Raw genomic sequence first — 22,318 nt, 5'->3', positions numbered from 1 at the left:
GCTAGTTTTGGAACTTTTGGAGCAAAGAGAATGTTTATGTGATTTTTGGATGTTGAACTGTCGATGTGAAGAAAAGTGTTATGATTTTTTGACAGTTTGAGTGTTTCCTACCGTGCTTTTATACTTTAAAGACTATTCTTGCAAGTATTTGTTATCAAAGACTGTGATTCACCCATTCTCTCACTAAAGATAACTAATTATTTGAAAGTTTACACAGAATAAGCAAAAATTGTGCGAGTTTTTTGATCAAAGAAACTATTTTGCAAGCCTCTATGTTTTGTGCATGATTACCGTGTTAAAGTTCTATCTGGCAAAGTCCAGGAGATGGGAACTGAAGTATAAGTTTGATCGCGGAAAGCCAGCTACAAATTTTGCAAAAGAGCAAGAAATTGTCGTTCCCCACCAGTGTGACTTTATGTGCAGTGCACTAGACTGTTTTGCTAAAATGATCGTGCTAGAAGAGATTTGCTAAATTAAAGTGGGCCCATAATTTCCGCTAAAGAAAGTTTGACAAAAGTAAATGGATTGCAGTTTTCCGCCAGTGGAACTAAATTGCACAATGCATGTATCAAAGACTGTTTGTCGATTTTGTGCACCAGAAGACACGGTTTGCAATGTCCGAGAATTAATGATTGTATTGCATAAGTGTCCTGCCAAAAGAGTTTTGCAGAAAAAGTGGGTCCAATTTTTTCAGCTAAAAAGAGTTTGCAAAAGTGATAGGGGCTGTTGTGCAAAAGTTTCCCGCCAAGACAGCTGTGTTTTTCTGCAGAACCAAGTGGATCACAGAGGATTACAGTACCAATGGTACATGTTTCCCTTATCTCTTACTACCTCCTTAATGACATCAATACACAAACGACCTGCTACATGAAATCAAGTGACAGAGGTTCCTAGGAATGTGTCCGGAGGCCGCAGTGGTGTGCATCGTTAATGCGGTTGGTGGAGGGCAGTGTGCTTTTGGGGTGTGGATTGCGAATAGTAGTGTAGCCCTTTAATGTGGTCTGGTGCAGCACTGTGCCCCCGGGATGTGGCCATGTAGATCGAGTCCTGTTCTTTGCATTGGTCCTGTGCCCAAAATGATGTATTGGTAGCCCAAGCTTGTAGTTCAACTGATGCGACCAAAATGAAGAAAATAATCAAACATTGGGCAACATCAGTTCACTAAGAGATGTTTATTCAAAATGCCTGTAAAATGTTATCTTTTCAACAATAAAATTGATTCATTTATATTTTAATAGATAATCTATGGCAGGGGTGCGCAAACGTTGCCCCCTGCTTTTTCACCTGCTCTCCTTACCAACTCACGCCACCCTCCTTTCTTGTCTTCGGCGTCAAATGACGCCACAGGGGTTACGTGACCCCACTTTAACATCAGGTTGCCATGGCAACGTGGCGTCACGTGACCTGGCGGTGTCATTTGATGCCGCGTTGCCGTGGCGACGTGTCGCCAAAGACAAGGTAAGAGACATTGTAGAGGCCTCCCGCGATCCCCAGGCATTTAATTTAAATGCCTTGGGGAAGAGTGCAGGGCCTCTGCAACCAGCACGCCCCCCTGAAAAATCTTGCGCTCCCCACTTTGCGCACCCCTGATCTATGGGATTAATTCCAGACTGTTTATCTCCTGAATATTGTGCGCCCAATTTTGAAGCAGACTGATGACATGTTTATATTTTGCCAAAATACGTTACTCCATTAACGTTCTGCTGTAGCATCTTTGCATCAAAGTATGTTGCTCAGCCTATGTATTATTTCACACAGTATGTTATTTGTAGTAGTATGGAAATGCTGGTAGCCCTAATTTGAGAATTGTCTTGTGATTCAGTGAAATCCACATACAAATATGTGAAATGGTTAATGCAGTCTATGGGGGTTATTCATTAAACTGATATTGCTGATCCGGTCAGTATCGCACGAAAACTGCCATTGATGTCATTGGGAGTTTTAGGGCACTGTCACCATTTAATAATGACACACTATATTTCTCAATAGATCTTGCTTTGTGTGAAGCTATTTTTGAATATTGTTCTTTTTGAGTTCAGTTATGTAGTATTTAATGAGACATATGTGCTTGGAAACTTTAAACACCTTTCTTATTTGATAAAAAGGAAAGGCTATATTTTCCCTTAGCGATGCTCCTCAATTTTTTCTTCTATACTATTTTCCGGGAAAGAAAAAAGAGGCAATTTCCTGTTACAACTTTAATGGTGTATCTGACTTTCGGGAACTTGATCTCTTAGAAAGCTGAATTTCACAAGCTGCCTTTAAGGTTCAGTACTTGGCTAAGGATTGTGTAAAAATATTCCTGGTTTGAAAAGCAGAGCAATAAAAAGTGATTACATTTTTTTATTGCATCAAGAGTAATTACTTTAGTAATTCTTTATAACAATTTATTTCGAATTTTACAAAAACGAAACCTTCAATTCTGGTTCTGAAAGGGAATAGATTCTCCTCAAGGGATTGGCAGCACCCTGTAATAGTTCAATGGGGCAGTCGTAGGAATGATGTGGGGGAAGCGTATCCACGTTCTTCTTGTCACACACATCCAGAAACTCGAAGTATGGAGTTGGCAGCAGACTTTCTTGAGAAGAAGAAATCTTGTGTATTCCCACACACTCTGATGTTAGGTAGGCAGGCCAGCTGGCAGTGCACAGAGAGCAAGGTGAGTATTTTGGTCTTCCAGTCAATTAATGGGTTGTGGATCATGAGCCATGGAATTCCCAGAATCACCAGAAACAAGGGTGAAGGAATGAGACTAAACAAAATCTTCTTCTGGTGATTGGCATCTATGATTACTGTTAAATTGCTTGTTTCTTCTGTCAAGGAGAGATCTATGGCAGGAGTGGATCCCAGTGGCAGGAACAGCAGGGAACAGGCAAGGCTCGTAGGGGTCACAGGCAGAGGTCGGAGGCACACGGCAGCATATCATAGACAGGGTCACAGGCAGACGTCAGACGCAGGCGGCAGCGTATCGTGGGCAGGATCCTGGGTGGGGTCCTAGGCAGAGGTGAGCAGCGAGGAGGCAGGAACAGAACTGGGGCAAGGAGGCAGGACCGGAACAAGGGAACAGGACAGGGATAAGGAAGCAGGACAAGGCAACAGCAGTAATGGTAGCAACAGCAACAGGGAGCAGGGAACACAGGAACCAAGCAGGTGCTAGGGGAACCAGTATTAACAGGCACTGAGAGACAAGTAGGGGAAGTTTATATAGGCAGACCGAGAGACAGAACACAGGTGCAGAGGTATCAGGTTACAGAGTCTTTGAGAGCACTAATAAGAGCAATAGCAGTCCTGGTGGATGTGTATGGGTACTGTAGACCAGGATATCAGGAAGAACCTGACAATAATATTTGTTTGTGAAGCCATCAGGGCCTGTTGCTTTGAAGACTTTAAAGCCTTTAAAGTTTCGAGGATCTCCTCTAGTAATGTAGGTTGGTTAAGCTTGCCCATCTTGTTTTTGCCCAGTTTTTTGAAGGTGCATGACTCAAAAAAGGTGTTAACCCTTGTGCTGTTTGGTTGGGGATTTGGGGGGCTTGTAACCATCATAGAGTGCCTGATAGCAATTGTAAAATTGCACAAGGATTGGGATCAAAAGATAGGAGACCATTTGAACATTTGAACATAAAATGTTATGTATGTTGTTTTGGCCTTTTTCCGTCTCTCAAGTGTCTAGCTAAAAGGTTCTCGGCCTTGTTGCCTTTCTGATAAAACTTTTGTCTGGTCCATCGCATTTCCTTCTAAGCTCTGTCTGTCAGGCATATGTTTAGTTCATCTCTCAGTTGGATAATTGTTTCTAATGTTGTTGGATTGCTGTCACTTTTATGTTTTTCCTCCAGTTTTGATAATTTGTTATGTTTGTGTGGAGATCCTCTGGGATCTAGCTTTTTTCTGTGGCTGGCCACACCAGTTAGAAAGCCTCTTAACACTGCCTTGTGGGTCTCCTATATGGTTGTAATCTAGATCTCTGGGGTTTGGTTTATCTGAAAGTATGCTTTGATCTCATCTCTGATGCTTGATATCCCCTCTAGAATGCATAACATGGAGTCAATTAGCTTCCAGAAGGGTGGACGTTCCTGGGGGAGACTTCTCTAAGAGCTCCAGTATCCCCTAGGACTTGTGGGTGCATGACCCCTATGCTTGATCTTTCTAGGCTAGGGACCATGACCATGTTTAGGTCACCCCCCAAGATCACCCTTCTTGTTCTAAGTTCCCCAAGGGTATCGAACACCCTTGTGAAGAACTTTTCACTCTCTGTGTTGGGGCATAGACATTTGCCAGTGTCATTGGGATCCCGCCAATTTTACTCACTAATATTAGGAATCTACCCCCACTATTGGCATATAGATCATCAAGGCTAAAGGGAACACTGTTGTGAAATAAGGTGGCAACCCCCGTACCTTTACTCTTGGCTGAGGCTAGGAAACAGGTTCAGTATTGTTTATCTAGAAATTTGGGGGTTGGATGTTGCACTAAAGTGAGTTTCCTGGAGGAAGACGATATTGGCTTTTAGGTCTTTATATTCTTGCATGGCTATTCGACGTTTGTGTGTCCTGGAGAAGGGATCTGAACCATAACCATTAGAGGAAAGTGCTTTATTGTGACTTGCTTCGCTATTTGAGTGGGCTCTCATAAATGTATTCATTTGTGTAGAAGGGGAGGTGGCTCCCCTTTTCACTGAATAGGATGTGTTTGACTCAGAGGTACAGTACTACTTGGGAATCACTGGAAACATTGTCTAACATGGGAACTGGGACTGTAAAATTCTAGGTTCTGCTAGGATTGGTCATATTTGTAATGAGTGGGTTGTACCAATCTATCACTGGCTCCATTAATATATGTCCGAATGAGGGCTGTGCTTATTTATATGTCCATAGCATTGATTACCCTTGAGAAACAAACATAGCTAAAAGCTGATAATAATCGTAACATTAGAAGGGTGGGAACAGTTTCTAACTGAGAACTTGTTGCGTATATGATATGGGGTTATCTCACGTGTAATTATTGGGAATCCCCAGATAAAATAGAATATCTCAGGGTATCGCTAGTACTGTTAGTCTATGGCTCAATGAATGCAATGTATGCTTAGGTAACAACAGCCTTAAATATATTCCTATGTTGAGTACTGCACATTACTCGAAATTTATAACAACAGTAACATTATCAAAATGTGAGCCGAGTCTAACTGTACACATATAAAATAAAAATAAAGTTCACTTAGCCTCTTAACAGGGCCTGCCACTGCCCCTGCCTGTCACTTCCCACTCTCCTGCACCTGTGGGCCTGCCAACGGGTCCATCCATGGGGCCAAGTACGGGAGAGAGAAATGGAGGAGAAGGTTGAGCCAATAACAAAAAAAAAAGGTGGGGGGGTCCCCCATCACCGTGTGGAACCTCTCTGCAAGTTATTCAGTGGCTTTGGAATCTCGAATGAGACCTCAGGGTCATCTCAGGTAGGGCCCTTCTTCCGTAAACAACGGACCTCACAGGACGTTAGCTCAAATCTGTGGCACTCCATGTTGGCTGCTACGGACACCTCGCTGAGGGACCTTGGTCAACTCTGGACTCCGGGGCCTTGGTCATGGTGATTCTCTTTCTGAAGCCTCCGAGATGTCACCGGCAATCCCGACTCTGAATAATAGATCTGCACCTTTTGAAACATATCTGGCCATCATTGTTGTTACTTCGTGGGGAATCATCAAATGGAAGGGGTATCCCCATTTGTACCTTATTTCTTTCTTGTGTAGGGCCGCTGTAAACGCGCACATCTCCCATCTTCTGGCCAGGGTTGTTGGCGAGAGGTCTGCATTTACCTGGAATGGGTCACCATCTAGGTTCAGTGTGGAGTGGGATCTTGCTGTCTGGATGAGAGCTTCCTTTGTGTGGAAGACGTGGCATCTTGCGATTATATCTCTGGGCAGCTCTGATGCTGCTGGTTAAGGCTGGAGAGCTCTATGTGCTCAGTCCAGGGTAAATTATTCTACTTTTAGTTCCAGTAAGAGTTGCTTAAGGATACGTTGGACAATTTGGTCCGCTGCATTAGCTCAGAGTGCGCAAACTTTCCCCGCTGTGCCCCCCTGCCTGCTCTCCCTCCCTGCTCGCGCCCCCTTCTTACCTTATCTTTGGCCAACAAATGATGTTGCGAGGTCACGTGACGTCACGTTGCCATGGCGATGCATCACCAAAGACAAGGTAGGGGATGTTACAGAGGCCTCAGAGCGAGGGGCCTCTGCAAACGCCACGCTCCCCTCCGAAAATCTTGCGCCTCCCAGTTTGTGCATCCCTGCCTTAGCTGACTCTGGGACTCCACGTATGCGTATGTTGTTTCGCCGGGACCTGGTATCTTGGTCCTCTTGTTGGTCCGAAAGGGCTGCCATGCAGTCTCCCAGAGAGTGGATCTCCATGTCCTTTTCTGTCTGTGAAGCATGAGTTTGTTCTAGCTTCTCCTCGAGGGCCGTTGTCCGCTCCCCAAGGGAGTCCAGCTCAAGGTTCACCTCTCTCAACACTGACTGGAACACCGCTTTTAAACTGTGTAGTTCCGCAATGCCTGTCTTGGTTGAGGGTTTGGGTCAGTGGATATATCAAGAGAAAAACAAAATAAATATGGAACATTACCTTAAGACTTAATTCTAAGTACACATTTTAGCATTTTTACTTTGTCATATCTCCATAATGTGGAATGGAATTAGAAGGTGGAATGGCATTCATTATTATAAAAACAATATGGGTGAAAGCCAGTGTAAATGTTACATTCTAAACAAGAAACATTAGTATAATTGTATGTAGAAATTACCAAACACAACTTATATGCATAAATTATAATGTCCTTTTGTGTTGTAATAAGCAAGTCCGCCTATTTTTATTTGACTGATTCCTGAGACACAGGCCCCGTTAAGGGGTGCCGGTATCTCCTATGCATTTTATTCCCACAGTCACGTGACGCGAGACATTTAAATATATAGGAGATACCGGCACCCCAAAATGGGGCCTGTATCTCGGGAAGCAGGGGGTCCCCGGACATCAACGCGGTTCTGCTCCAGAGACCCCCTGCTCATCTACATGTATTAAAATTTATATTAAAATTAAATTAAACCTCAATACAGTAGCCTGTTTCTTGGGGCAGAGGGGGTGGATGAAGCGGGTAGTAGTCCCAGTGTGGGTGCTTAGGCCTGGCTTTAAGGGTGCGGGAGGAGTTAACCCCTTCACTACCACAGCGGTGGGAACCACTATGGTAATGAGGGGGTTAACCAGTCCCGCTACCCCCCGGAAGGCCTAAACATCCATCCTTTGGGTGAAGGGGTAGTAGCCCCATCTCTCTACCCCCCAAGAAACAAAAATAAACACAACAACCCTACTACCCACCTCCTCTACCCCCAACAACCCCCCCCAAAACACATACAGTAAGTACAGTAATAGGCAAAATTACTATTATCCACATATGGATAATAGTGCATTTGCCCATTATAATATCAAACATTAGCCAGCCAGCATTAATAAAGTAAATACAATGTTCAACTTACCACTGCCATTATAAAGGGCATCCTCGTCAGCATACACCAGGTCCATGTCCTCCGATGCCAGCAAGAATACAAGAAAAAAAATACAATCTAATGGCCCCTAACCCCTTAATCACCGTAACAGTTTATAACCACTATAGTAATTAAGGGGTTAACCCCATCCCCCGCTACCACCCCACAAAAGGGTGTTATCGACCACTTATCAAGGCTTACTGAATAGTAGTAGGTCTTTTTGACGGAAAGGCCTCGATAAGTGGTTTACCGAGGCTTATAGCATAGGCCCCTTTGTCATTTAACACTAACGACCAATGTTTTTAATCAATCGAGGAAACACTGATTAGCAGAGATTTGTTTAGCAATAACAACGGTGTGAGTTTTGCAATATTTCTTCTTTCAGTTTGTTTGTCATACAAGACAGTTCCAAAAAACACACCTGCTGTATAAACAAACAAGCACATCATTACCCCTTTCTGTAAGGTGAATGCGGAACTAGCTTTCAGTTAACATTGGATAGAACTCATTTGCTGCCCTATTTGAAGCCCTGAGAACATCACGGAACAGGTGAACGTGATCGGAACGGAAGTTCTCCATTTCCATCAAAGGGCGAGGCCGCGAAAACATGATCGCTACCCAAGTTATCACGTAGTCGCGACTTGTCAGTAAGGCAGTGGCCTTGCTAGCACTTAAACGTGTTTAAAAACCTGAATTCATGTATGTAGCATTAGAATCAGTAACTGTACATGTTTTTCATAGACTACGTGGCTAGTATACTTATTTGCAAAATAGTATAGAAGGAACATATCTTGAGAAATACAAGCATGTCCAGAAACTAATATTGCAGAAATCGACATTTTCTGCCTCAATGGGGACTTTCCAACCTTACCAGTTACTTATGTTTTCTCATTGCAGTCATCTATCACAAACAGTGACATCATATTTATGAAATTGCATGCGCCTTGGGAAGTACTAGGAAGATATGCAGAGCTAATGAATGTTAGGATGCCTTTCAGGTAGGTACATATCAAGAATATCAATTGTGAGTGATTCTCTCATATTTTTAACCTTATATCATTTGAATTAAAAAAAAAACATGCTGTGCCATGAGGAGGTGTCTTTTTGCGCTTGCTTCCTATAGATTCTCACCTAAAATATAAGTTTTACAACAAACACCCCTCCTTTCTACCGTAGGAATCAAAAGGACTTTATAATTCCATGCACTGGTGTCTCTTTTTGCCTTTCATTACGTTATCCATTTGCTCCCTCAATATCAAATATGTGTTTATAGTAAATGGAGGAAACCATCTTTTAACGTACATCCCCCAAATAGCCAAGCACACCCTTTAGCTACATTGTGAGACCTTTTTAATGGCATTTCTTGCATCCACATTCCATGTAAGTTTGTAGTGAGAAGCTTTGTTACCGGGAAGGATTACGTTTCTGTTTCAAACGGATTGCCTCTGTTCAGCCATTTCGCACTTTGTTATTGTGTACAGCTGCTGAGCTGCATCCAGCAACAACAAAAAAACAATAATAGTACAGTTCTTCGTTTAGTTGTAGTCTTCTCCATGTCGTTGGCTTGGGGTATCATAGGAAAATGAGCAGCTGCAGTATTTCAGGAGCAGATAAGTCAATATCGGCGTTTTGCATCAGGTACAGAATCAGAAGACAACCAACACCTTTTTTATACAACAATGTCCGATACAGATTTCACATTAACATAAGATAAATAAAAAATTAGATATTTACATGTGTTTTCAAAATTAAAATGTTGGTGTACAGAGACCTTGATCCCACTACAGCAATGCCATTAGTTAAAGAGTTTATAGCAAAATAACCCAAAACATTTTCAAGTGATTTTGTAGTTTTATGTTAATATAAAACAGGTCGCTGACAGAAAGCAAAATGGCTGCCAATAAATAGTTTTTCATAAATGAATGTGGATTTTAAGATGAAAAATGACCGTATCATTTTCATATGCTGTATATATAAATTTGGCTAAACCTGAATTTTTGTTTGGCCTGGCGAGGGTGTGCTGCTGCTTGTCATTTGCTTAGAGATGCCAGTTGTCACATTATAGCTGGATACTGATGTTCCTTCTAGACCAGTGGTTCCCAACTCAATCAGGGGCTCAGTGATTTTGACTGAGCCACCTGTGCTGAAGCCAGGGATATCCTTTAAACCGGACCTGTTTGGGGTTCTTTAGGACTCCACTTGGGGATTCACTGTTCTAGGCAATCTGCATGCTACAGATTTTCTGAACATTTTATACACACATACAGTAGATAAAAACATGAGCAGTAGAATTCATCTTTTAATGGCTCACTTGAGGTTATTGGGGACAAGCAGAAATAAATTATGTATAAATAATTTATAATTTATGTGTTATTTTATTACATTGCTATTAAAGATGCCACAGTCCAACAACAGCTACAATTTGTGTAGGCAGCCAAGCTTTTGCTAATCAAAGCATATCAAACATCCAACAGGAACTGCTGATACATACTACGTGCAGTATTGTTAGTCACAAACCAAGATTGATTTATACATCTAATTCACTGTATCGCTGCTAAACGTGAACATGCGAAGTAGCTCTTATAAACATTCTCAGCACAGGCAATTTATCAATATTGCCATTATTTGCATATGTGTGTATAAATATGTATATGTATCTATAGACAAAAGGTGACACACTGTGTGCTGATTTGCATGTCATTTCCCAGAATCCCAGGCTGCAGTGGAAGCACTGTATGCTAAGAGATAATGGATGAAAGGTAGGATTATTGACCTGTCAGACATGTGAATGTGCTCACTAGTGGTATTTTTATTTGCTGTGTCTATATACACATACATTCCCACACAAAATAAATCAAACAAACAAAACAAAGGAAATTACCTGGAATAGGTTATTTTAAAAAAAAAAACTGTATATAAATATAATCTTCTGTGTATGTTCCCATACATAACACCTCAAATCTAAAATATAGATTTTTCTTTAGCATTTAGTAAATATCGACAAATAATTTCTGCAACAGCCTCCTGTGGGTGTTGTCTGTGTTAATCTCTCTCTTTAGTCTCCACCTCTTACAGGCTTCTATCTTCAATCTCCTTTGCTTCCTTGCTAGTTCATACTATAACTGACGATGGGTTTTCTTCTCGACTGGCTTCATTTTTGCTGTTCTTCCAGGAGAAAAATCTATTACCTGCACCGCCGATACAAGTTCATGAGCAGGTCAGTGAAATAAACATGTATGTGACCTGAGAAGTTTTTGGCAATAAATCTTTTAGTGTCCTGTAGGGTGAATATCGCAACTATTCACAGCACTTTTCCAGTTTGCATCCATTTGCATGTAGTTTCGTAATTATCATTCATAGGAGGAGATATCTTTTTAAATACACAAGTAAAGGAATCGTTTCTACCAACACTATTGAGATACAGGGGCAAAAAATAGCACAAGATTTATCAAAGAGAGAGAAATTCCATTGAACACAATGTGATTTTTATTGAAAGCAGAAGCTCGATCCCGCGTTATCTTCTATGCAAGTTAATGTAGGATCGAGCTCCCGTGAATCCTGGCCATAGAGGTTTGTTTTCTACAATTTGATAGCCATTATTGATCTCTAATGGCTATTGAAGTGAATGTCTTTTAATGATCAAAAACTGAGATTTAGGCGTTTCATGACTAAAATATGCCATTTTAATGGAATAGTACTTACTGTAATTCCACTGGTAAGAATTCATGGAGACATATTAGAGTGTTAATGCTAATATTCAGTGAAAGTTGACATGCCTGATAATCATTATCAAACTTTAGTGAAGACTCCTTAACTTTATTCTGCGTGATGGAAGGAAAATCAATATTAATGCTTATGCTTGGCAAAAATATCCCGTTATATTTCTTACATAGTATATGAGGTTGAGAAAATACATATGTCCATCAAGTTCAACCTATATTAAATTTAGGTGACAAATACTTATCCTATATTTGTATTTACAGTAGAACATATATTAATCCAGAGGAAGGCAAAAAACAAAAAAACAAAGTGAAACCCAAGTGATGTCTCATAAGGGGAAAAATAAATGTATTCCTGACACCAGTAATGGCAATCAGCTTTCTCCCTGGATCAACATCCTTTCCATGTTTACCTATTTGGGTTATGCCTGTATACCTTTCATTTCTAAAAAAGATGTCTAACATTTCTTAACGTTCTCTATTGTATCTGCCATTGCAGTCTCAACGGGTCATATATTCCATATTTTAACCAGCCTTTAATGTAACAAACCCTGTTAATTGCTGGTGGAATCTCCTTACCTCCAATTTTAAGGAATGACCCTGTGTCACTTGTACTGTCCTTGGGAAGAGTAGTTCTTTTGAGTGCCTCTTTTCTAATATAATCAAATCTAATTTTGTTAGCCTTTCCTCATAAGTCAGATCTTCCACCCCTTTTATAAATTTGGTTGCTCTTCTCTGTACCTTTTCTAGTTCCATAATATTTTTTTTTATGGAGTGGTGACCAAAACTGTACTCCATATTTAAGATGGGGTCTTACTATGGATTTATACAGTGGCAGAATGAAGATTTATTCCCTTCCATCTTCACCCCGTTTTACGCAAGATTATATGTTATTTGCCTTTGCAGATACTGCCTGACATTGAGCACTATTGCTAAGCCTGATGTCTTCAAGTACTCCTAAATCCTTTTCCATTAATGACTGACCTAATTTTGTCCCATTTGTAAGTAGCCTGCTTATTGTTGACTCCCGAATGCATAATCTTACATTTATCTATATTAAGCCTCATCTGCCATTTTCCTGCCCAAGTTTCAAGTTTATCCAAGTCCAGACGAAAATCAAAACAATGATAGTGATCATGTGATCACAGACAGACCATAGAATATGCACTCAAATGTATAGATAGGAAAATTGGACTCACAATGTCCTGGGATCTCAATATCCCTCTAATGGTATGCTGATAAAAGGCCAATAGGCAAAACAATACAATTTTATTCATAAATGGCAACAACGACGATAGTGATAATCTATATGCAGGGAAAAACATTAAAATCCTCAATATGAGACGGCTTGATGGCTAGAGACTCATATCTCTATATCTGTGTATGTATATGATCCAGGTATATATATGCGCAATTGCCGACTAGCCAGATAGGTAGCCTCTCTAGATAGTACGCAGCGACGGTTGTAATGAGTGGTTAATATTAGTAATAGACGAAATTATCAAGGCCAAAATAAATCCAAATGGCCTACCTCTATGTATGAGTATATACAGCATTTAATTCCATCTATATGTACTTCGTGATCAGTGTCGGTATGAGGTAATGCTATGGTTCGCAGGTTATATCAATGCGGGGGTATATATATACACACAGGAAAAAGTGGCCTTATAAGGTTATCAAGCATCCTTATACGGTTAGTTTGGCATGACTAATCCCTCATAAATCCATTCTGACAATTACTAATAATGTTGTTATCCATTAGGTATTCCTGAATATTATCCTATACTAAACTTGCAAGTAGCTTCCCAACTATTGATGTCAGACTTGCACGTCTGTAATTCCCCGGTTGTGATCTAGCTCCCTTTTTAAATATAGGCACCACGTCTGCTTTACACCAATCTTGTGGTACTGAGCCGGTGCAAATTAAGTTCTTGAATAGTAAATAACGGTTTGGCTATTACTGAATTTAGCTTCTTACGGTGCATGCCATGGTGGGGGGGGGGGGGGGGAAGGGGCGGGGGTGTGCGCTTTATTTACCTTTATTTTATCAAGCTTCCTTTGCACTTCCTGTTACGAAAATCTGAGTTAGTATAGAGGTTGGGACTTCCTCGAGATGCAATAGTTTTACAATTCACTCCTCCTTGGTAAATATATAGACAGAGAATATATTTAATACCTCCGCCTTTTCCTTATCTCCTATAATTTGCCTGCCCATCTCACACTGAAAGGGTCCTGTATGCTCTTTTCTAATCTTTGTTATTAGTTTCCTTGAATAACTTTTTTGCATTGATCTTACTTTCTATTGCAATACTTTTTTAATTTCCATTTTTTTGCCAGTTGCCCTTTTGCAACGTTTGTTACATATAACCTAATTGTTATCATCCTAATTTGATGCCTCTGCCCCTTCTGACTTTTGGAATCTAAAGGCCTGTCTCTTCCTTTCTATTTCTTCATCTACCTGTTTATTTATATACATTGGTTCAAAACTTGTTTCTTTTATATTTATTATCTAAGGATATATATACACTGATAAGTGTACTTTTCTAACAATATTTTAAAGACTGACCATTTTTCTATCATATTTTATCCTGCAATCCTATTTATTCCTTATAGACTCTTCTTTAGTTTACTCAAATCTGCCTTTGTAAAATTAAGTCTCTGTTAATTCTATATAATATATATTTTTTGTTTATTTCAAATGATTTATTTATGTCGTTATGATCACAATTTCCAAATGTTCTGACATTAATATTTGTTATTACTTCTACATTGTTTGATATTACCAAATTCAGCAATGCCACTCCCCTGGTTGATTCATCAATTTGGGCCATGTAATTATCTTATAGTACCCCCAAAAACCTATTTCATTTTTCCTCATTGCTCCAGTCGATGTCTGGATAATTAAAATCACCCATTATTAAAACATGACCTAATTTTTCTGCTTTCTCCATTTGCTAAATTAGTTTGGCTTCCTCAATCTCACAGATATTTGGTGGTTTATAGCATATCCCAACAATCATTGGTTTGTACTTTTACCTCCACTGCTAATTTCTTTCCACCAAGTTTCTACATTTTCATCAATTCATTCATAGACATCTTCCATTATAATAGGTTTTAAATCTGGTTTAACATATAAACATACTCCACCAACACTTCTATTTGCTTGATCCCTCCAAAAGAGGGAATAACCCTATAAATTCACTGCCCAGTAATGTTTCATCCCACCATGTTTCAGTAATGCCTATGATATCATATTGCTGCTTTCTGGCTATTATTTCAAGCTCTCCCATTTAATCGGCAAGGCTTCTAGCATTAGCAAGCATACACGTAAGGTTGCTACCAGCCTGTGCTATTGTTATCTTATCTGCACCTGCATTTGTACTCCCATTGATTTTACTTGTTAGAAGTTTACTAATAGTATCTGTATTTAATATGGATGTCTCCCTGCTTACTTAACTCCACATTCCCCCATAGCTATTTCCCCATTGCTATCTATTCTGTCTAGTTCATTACCTAGTGCTTGTCCCTCCACCTCTCTCGTAGTTTAAAATCAACTCCAACCTTTTTAACATCCTCTCCCCAGCACAGAAAATCCCTCTTCGTTGTGGTGCAATCATCCCTACTATAAATATAGCACCTTTCATAGAAGGAATCCCAGTTTTCTAAAAAAACACAAATACCTCCTTCCTACACATCTTTCTTATCCATGCATTAACCTCCTAAGTCTCCAACTGTCTCCCTTGGGTAGCGCATGGCGCTGGTAGTATTTCAGAAAATACTATCTTAGAGGTCCTTGCCTGAAAATCATTTTTTAGCTCCCTCCATCTTTCTTTAACTTTATACTTGGTGCTGATATGTACCAGACCGCGGGGTCATTTCCAGCCCCTCCCAACAATCTGTCTACCTGATCTGCAATGTGTCGACCTCGACCACCCAGGAGACAACTATTTGTTCATGCGGTCACAGGAACATATTTCCCTCTCTACCCTAGTAATGATTGAGTTCCCTACCAGCACAACCTGTCAAGGTCTCTGAGTATCCTAAGGACCCTCCGTGTTGGAGGGACTATCTCCCTGGCTTTTAGCGGAATCAGTCTCTCCCAGCCTTGACATTCCTGCCCCGACTACCCCAATATCTTCACCCAAATCTGGCAAATCTACTGGGATGGCTCAACTCAGAACTGGCCTGCCTCACTCCTATGCTAACTGTTACCCTTTTACCTACCTATTCCTGGTCCTTAGTCACAGCTCCACCCTCTGTATCACTAGTACCAGCCATGGCATGCATAGTGAGCAATAAACTCTTTTCAAGGTTGTTAATGTCCCTCAATGTTGCAAATTGCATCTTCAGATCAACAATTTAAGACTCCAAAGAGCCCATCTGCTGACACTTCCTACAGCAGTATGCCCCCTGGAATAGCTGCTTCAAGTGCACGTAGATGTGGTAAGATGTGCTGCATTTAGTGTCATTTTCAACCCTGCTCTAATGAACTATGGAGTACTACGTGCCAAACTAACAGATTAAATAACTAACCAACTGCACTTGAAACAAACTTCAATTCAGCCACACAGCACAGTGCTCACAGGCTCAAAGATGTATTATACATCTCTGTTTAAAAATCACAGACACGACAATCAGGTGTATTAGGAAAGCAATTAACACACATTGATGACAAAATATTGTCTTGTAGATGCATTATCTATGTGTTCCGTATGCTGTATAACCCCCGTTATTGCCCTAAATGCAGCTTGCATTAAAAACCTTGTGTAGATTCAACTGCCAGTGTATATGCAGTTGAAATACTTACAGTATATACATTTTCTGTGTATATTAGGCATTAAGTACATTCTGTCTATATTCACGACAAAACATAAACCTAGTTTAACCCGTTGAGTGCTGGAGGAGACCTGGGCCCCATAGTGCCACGTGGAGTCATTCCCCTTCCTTTCCTCGTATCAGGAAGCGATCTCTCCTATCAAACTGAGCTTCTTTTTTTTTTTAACAGATGTACATGTAACGGGGCCCCTGGAGTGCCAGACCCTATAGCGTAATAACTACGTCTCGGGGCACTCTAAGAGTTAAAGCATTTAAAGGGGAAGTGACTCAATGGCAGTACGTGACAAACTGACTCATAATAAGTTGGTCCTGTCTCTGATTTACCAAATGTACGTTGGAATAAAGTTTCAAGATATTTAATTGCATGTGAAGCAGTTTGAAATCATATATGACAATGAGTTTATTTAACTAATCAATGACGTGTTCAGCAAAGTGCCTCAATCAAATACTGCATATTTACTGTATGCTTTCATTAGGTGCTTAGTGGTTTCAAAAGCGCCGTCCCATCTAGCAGTCCAGGGAACTAATGTCACTACCATGTCTAATGTGTAAAATCTAGGGGATTGGGGTATTTATTGTATAATTATTTTTTTAATTTATTAATTACAATGTTCATTTACATAAATAAATTACATCTGATTCTAACAATGTTTGTCAACATTTTACTTTGAAATGTAAAAACAAATGATGATACCAAAGGTGATTCATGTGCAATGTAGAGATTAAAGAGCTGTCCCAAGATTCAGATTGCAATGTTCACAATTAAAAAATACTAATACTTTCACATGATTGTAGTTTAAGAAAAAGGCATCAGATTAAATTCAATTCTTGCTGCAATGAGATGAGTCTGCACCTTTTAACTGAGCAGAAATGGCATTTTATTCCTGTTGGGATTATATAGTAGTTTCTAGAAGATTTCCAGTGCAAAGTCCTCATCAGCAGACAGGGAAAAATGGAAAGAATAAAAAATATAGTGTACTATTTTCAAAAAATTTCAAATAGGTTGAAAAAATAGCAAATGCACTTACATGGAGTGCCTATAAAATAAGCAATGTATAGCTGTGGCTTTAAATCGCATCCCAGATTAAAGATACATATTCTCCTTCACTATGTTTGTACAGAAATGGAACAAAAGAAGAAGAAACACCAATAGTCTATTATGTGTGTAACCCCCTTTCCCTTTGACTATGGGAAACCGTGGGCGATTACGCGTGCTGCTATTACCTATGAGGCTCACAGGAGGCCAAAGCCTCCGCTTCTGGGGAGCCTGGGGTACTAAATCTCTCTCTTTGTGTGCAGCGCCTCCACCTATGAGGATCCCAGTGTAGGCGGGATTTGCTCCTCATAGGAAACAACATACTCAGCAATAATACTATCACAACCAATATATATATATCGTCTTTACTGTTGTCCCAAAATATAACTCAGACAATAATAAACACAGGTCACACAATACAGTAATATAATAATAGAACCGCTGGGGTAGCTAACCCCAAATACCCTGAGGGTGCTTGGGCACCTATACCTGGGTGTCCAACCAAGCTACCCTTCCCAAATGTATGTCCCAGGGCAGCACTACACTCCCTTGTCTGATGGTGCACGTTGGGTACCTTCCTGGGTACTCCAGTACCCAGGAGCAGTTTGCAGAATTATGCTGAAGCAGGTCCCACGCAGCGGGGCCTCCGACTGCAATTCTCTCTCGCCTAAGGATCCAGATCCTCCACGTGGTGCAAGCTCCAGCCGGAGTGTCTCGCACAAAGTCCTGCGTTCCACTGTGGTCGCGCTACTGGGCAATCCCTATGGCTATGGGCAGTCCCTACAATATCACTCTTTGTAGGGATGGGGGCCGAACTGGGGCCTAGGGGAAATGCACTGGCCTAGTCCAGTAGCTTACTTTCTCCTGCGACAGCACCTCTCCCTCCAGAGGCTCCTTGCTGACTCACTCGCGGGCTCTCCGTCCGCGGAGGATATCCTGCTCCAAAAAGCTGCAGTCATCCCATTGGCTGGGACAGCCCATGTGTCCTGTTCTCCCCCGAGGATTATGGGACTAATAGTCCCGCTTCATTACATGCGGAGCCATCCCAAGATGGCCGCCGCCACTTTGTCTCGGGTTGCCAGAGGAGCGGAGCAGTTCCCCCCTCACACCGGAGGTAATGATTTACAACTTGCATAGACACCGCAAAGGAGAGAAATCAGCATGTTGATATGTGCAGGGAATCTCACAGGTGCCTAGTGGGTGCTTCTCTATGGCGTCTGACTTCACTTCCGGATTCCTCGTGACCACTGCTGTTCGTTTATATAGTGCAATATTAATTCATATAGATGAGGTTTTATACTACAGAATTTCCATTATATCTTAAAAATATTTATTGGGTTATTTATGTGTAAAATAGTGCCCAAATCACCATACATACTGCACCGACACACTTTATTCGAGCAAATACCCGGTATGTACCTGGCAGATACCTGGAATGCGCCGCTCCTCACCTCTGACAAGCCCCGTTGCGTTTGCCTTCCCAGCCTGGGTTCATGCCTGGCTGACGGGCGGCTGATCTGTTAAATGATAATGATTAGGATTTAATAGGCTGCAATGCTTCGCGTGTCTACCAGATGGCATAAATTCATGAATTGTAATGCAGTATATATATATATACTGTGCAGTATTGCAGCCAGCGGGAATAAAATGCTTCAATCCCTGCTTGGAAAATAACCCAATGCACTCGGGCAGAAAACAGTCACAAACCTCAATACACCCGGGTATACCCGAATTCGTGGGACTAGCCAAGCTCGAATAAAGTGTGTCGCCAGTGTATGCACACTCAAACTAAACTACTAAACTAGTATCATGATAGTGGCAATGTTTAAATAGTCATTACTTTTATTTGCTACTATTAACCTGCATATATGCTATATAGGCTATATCTTGCCCTTACTGAGAAAAGCCAAAGTACCACATAGTGGGAATATTGTTTGGTTAATACGCTCTTAATCCAGATTTCTTCCAATCCTGGTTATTTGATTGCATTTCAGTTTAGTTTGATAGACTACATCTGATAACATGGTAAGTACAGCATATTGAAGAGATCACTCTAGTCTGGAGGGAGCTATAGTTTCAGTGGTCAGCCTCACTCCTTCAGTTTGACTGCCAGAATACAATGTTGCCACTTTCTACTTTTTAACTCTAGCAGCCGTATTGTTTTTTTCTTTCATTTTTTAATCTTAAAATAACATTGCAGTACTTCCACCTCTGCAACCGCATGGATCCCCAGAGCCGAGAATAGTGTTGTTCACTTCAGTTTAGATTTACAAAAAATACAGATCGAAGGGTACACAATATATCGCACTCATTTTATCATGCTTCATTTGGGAAATCCACACTGTAAATTGATCCAAATGAATGGAACAATGCTAATTAGCAGGCAACACAGACATTATTATAAAATAAGGACCACTAAGACCCTGGAGTCTGCCCATTGTACAACCTGCTATGAAATCTAAGACCACATTTGACCCCTGACTTTTTTTTTATATTTAGGATACCTACCTTTGTACCTAACCCCATGCATTCACAGACATCAACAATGAGATAAGAGAACCCCTAATCATATTGCCGCAAACTGTATTGCTTATGTCTGAGTATTAGTATTTTAGGCTTACATTCCATTCACCAACAGGACGAATCATGGTCTGGAAACATTGGCATGTGCTAGTTTGTTTTATAGGCCCAATTGTGAATACTTATTTGATGACATTTACCCATTTTCTAAACGGTTTTTGTAAACCAATGTTGATCTGTAATCACAATAAATGTAGAGGTACATGCATTTAATTCAATTTAGCATAGTAAACAGAAGTACAGATGCAATGCAATATAATTTAGATCACAATTATACAATGACAAATGTATTTGCTTGTCTACTATGGTTTCAGATTAGATAAATCTATGCATCGTAAGCATTAAATCACATATCAGGCAGGGCTGCCGCATTCAGCCCCCTGCACTGATAATGGTCCTTATTCAATATGATGTGAAGCTGCTTCTCCATGTCAGGCAAGCCTGGATTAAATTAACCACTTAAAAAGCTTCTTTGACTATGTAGAAACATCTTGACAGCGTATTAAATAGGACCACGAGTCCTTGTATGCAGGAGAAACTGTCAAGGCTTCTGCAGCCACTTCTTTATGTCACAGTAAAAAAGATTTATTGTCTAAATTTACTGTATACTACAAACATACTACATATTTGTATGTGTAAATTGCATTGCAGCAACAGACCTTGCATGCATATCTATAATGTTATCACATAAATTAGCATGTTAGTTATGCCATTTAAATGATTTATGGCAGCATAGCAATCAGATATTCAGAATTGTTTGTAATGGACAAAGCTGTACTTAGTTGGTGTTTGTCAACCTTTTTTTTTATGTAAGGATGGAGAAGCAATTAAGCAGGTTTCGAGGATGGTTGCCTAAAAAGCCCATGAGGTTGGACAAGGAGACGATACCAGACCTTGAGGAGAATGACTGTTACACTGCGCCTTTCAGTCAACAGAGGATCCACCAGTAAGTTTGCGTTATTAATTGGTTTGTTTGGGGGGGGGGGTTTAGCAGTCCCACGTAGAGGGTCAAAGTAAAAAAATCGAAAAACAACCTATCAATGTAATTTGCTTCCTTAGAAAGATTCAGTCACTCTTACTTATTTCTATATTGTAAACAATTACTATGTACAATATCACTTTGGATCGGAACGCTGGTTTCAAGCATATCAACTACTTCTGTGTATCTGTTTGACTAAAGATGGCACCACAATTACTTTTCAAATAAACGCCAGAGCAAAGCTAACAATTCACCAGCGGCATTATAGACTGGAAAATAATCTTGTCACCAAAGCATTTGTTTACCATGTGTATGCTATAAATTGAAATATATATATATATTTATATATTTATCTGATTTTTTTAATTTATTTTTAAAGGTGTCAGTTGGCTACATTTAACCTGTCCCTTGAAACTGTAAATTACTTGGAAATGAAACGTTATGGCATTAGACCAGTGGGAACACTAGAAAGCCTATGTATAAAATGTTTCCGAGTGCTAAACTGGCGCACAAAATATTGCAGGATTTATCCGATATAACAATTGGGAAGCAGGGTACTGTCTGTTATTTCATCAGTTTGGGGGGACCTTTCATATGTGGCATACAGAGTGAATTTCTTAAGATTATTAATGCCAGCATTAGCATATGGAAAACTAGAATAATTGTAGCAGCAGCAGTATAAATACAGTATAGACAACGAGTACAGGCATACCAGCAGTATAAATACAGTATAGACAACGAGTACAGGCATACCAGCAGTATAAATACAGTATAGACAATGAGTACAGGCATACCAGCAGTATAAATACAGTATAGACAACGAGTACAGGCATACCAGCAGTATAAATACAGTATAGACAATGAGTACAGGCATACCAGCAGTATAAATACAGTATAGACAACGAGTACAGGCATACCAGCAGTATAAATACAGTATAGGCAATGAGTACAGGCATACCAGCAGTATAAAAACAGTATAGACAACGAGTACAGGCATACCAGTAGTATAAATACAGTATAGACAACGAGTACAGGCATACCAGTAGTATAAATACAGTATAGACAACGAGTACAGGCATACCAGTAGTATAAATACAGTATAGACAACGAGTACAGGCATACCAGTTGTATGAAATGGAATTCCTGCTGTTCCTCCGGTTTTAGATAAATTGCAGTGTAAATGGAAACATGAAGAAAGAGAGGGGGAGGAAGGTAAAATAATGTGGATGACAATATTACATCTTTGGTAAAATACTGAGATAAGAATAGTTGGGGTAAAGGACCTCCTTGGGCATGTCTGATTATGACAATTTTTTATATTGTCAATGGATTATATTTTGCAATGCTTATGACGCGTACTGAGAAATGATCAGAGTGATAATACTAACAACGTAAATATTTGCTTTTATCTTTTAACCATACTGTAGATCCCCTCTCTTTTACTTTTTCTCTTCAGTCCGGGTTCTGCTTCCTCTTTTGTCGTCAATATTAAATTTATTCCCTTCATTTATGTAGTGTTCATTCATGAGTTCACATATTAAAAAGTGCATGTAGATTCATTGAGGGTTGTACTTTTTAATGGTAGGTATAGCTTTTAATGGGACATTAAAAAATATCTTAAGAAATGCAAGTGTGAAGAACATTTC

The 22,318-nt window shown here is 40.1% G+C and overlaps 1 protein-coding gene across 3 annotated transcripts in view; it reads left to right on the top strand.

Moving 5' to 3' along the window:
• The window catches only part of ANO4 (anoctamin 4), a 192,579-nt gene that overhangs the window by 107,566 nt on the left and 62,695 nt on the right, over nucleotides 1-22,318 (top strand). For all 3 annotated transcript variants that reach the window (XM_075600676.1, XM_075600675.1, XM_075600677.1), the window contains 3 exons: nucleotides 8,420-8,520; nucleotides 10,695-10,739; nucleotides 20,508-20,639. In XM_075600676.1, the coding sequence (XP_075456791.1) occupies nucleotides 8,420-8,520; nucleotides 10,695-10,739; nucleotides 20,508-20,639 (278 nt within the window). The remainder of the gene's footprint in view (nucleotides 1-8,419; nucleotides 8,521-10,694; nucleotides 10,740-20,507; nucleotides 20,640-22,318) is intronic.

Source organism: Ascaphus truei, chromosome 5 (assembly GCF_040206685.1).
Source record: "Ascaphus truei isolate aAscTru1 chromosome 5, aAscTru1.hap1, whole genome shotgun sequence".
Lineage (NCBI taxonomy): Eukaryota > Metazoa > Chordata > Amphibia > Anura > Ascaphidae > Ascaphus > Ascaphus truei.
The sequence above is the reverse complement of the archived record's forward strand: the minus strand, read 5'-3'. Positions and strand labels throughout refer to the sequence as shown.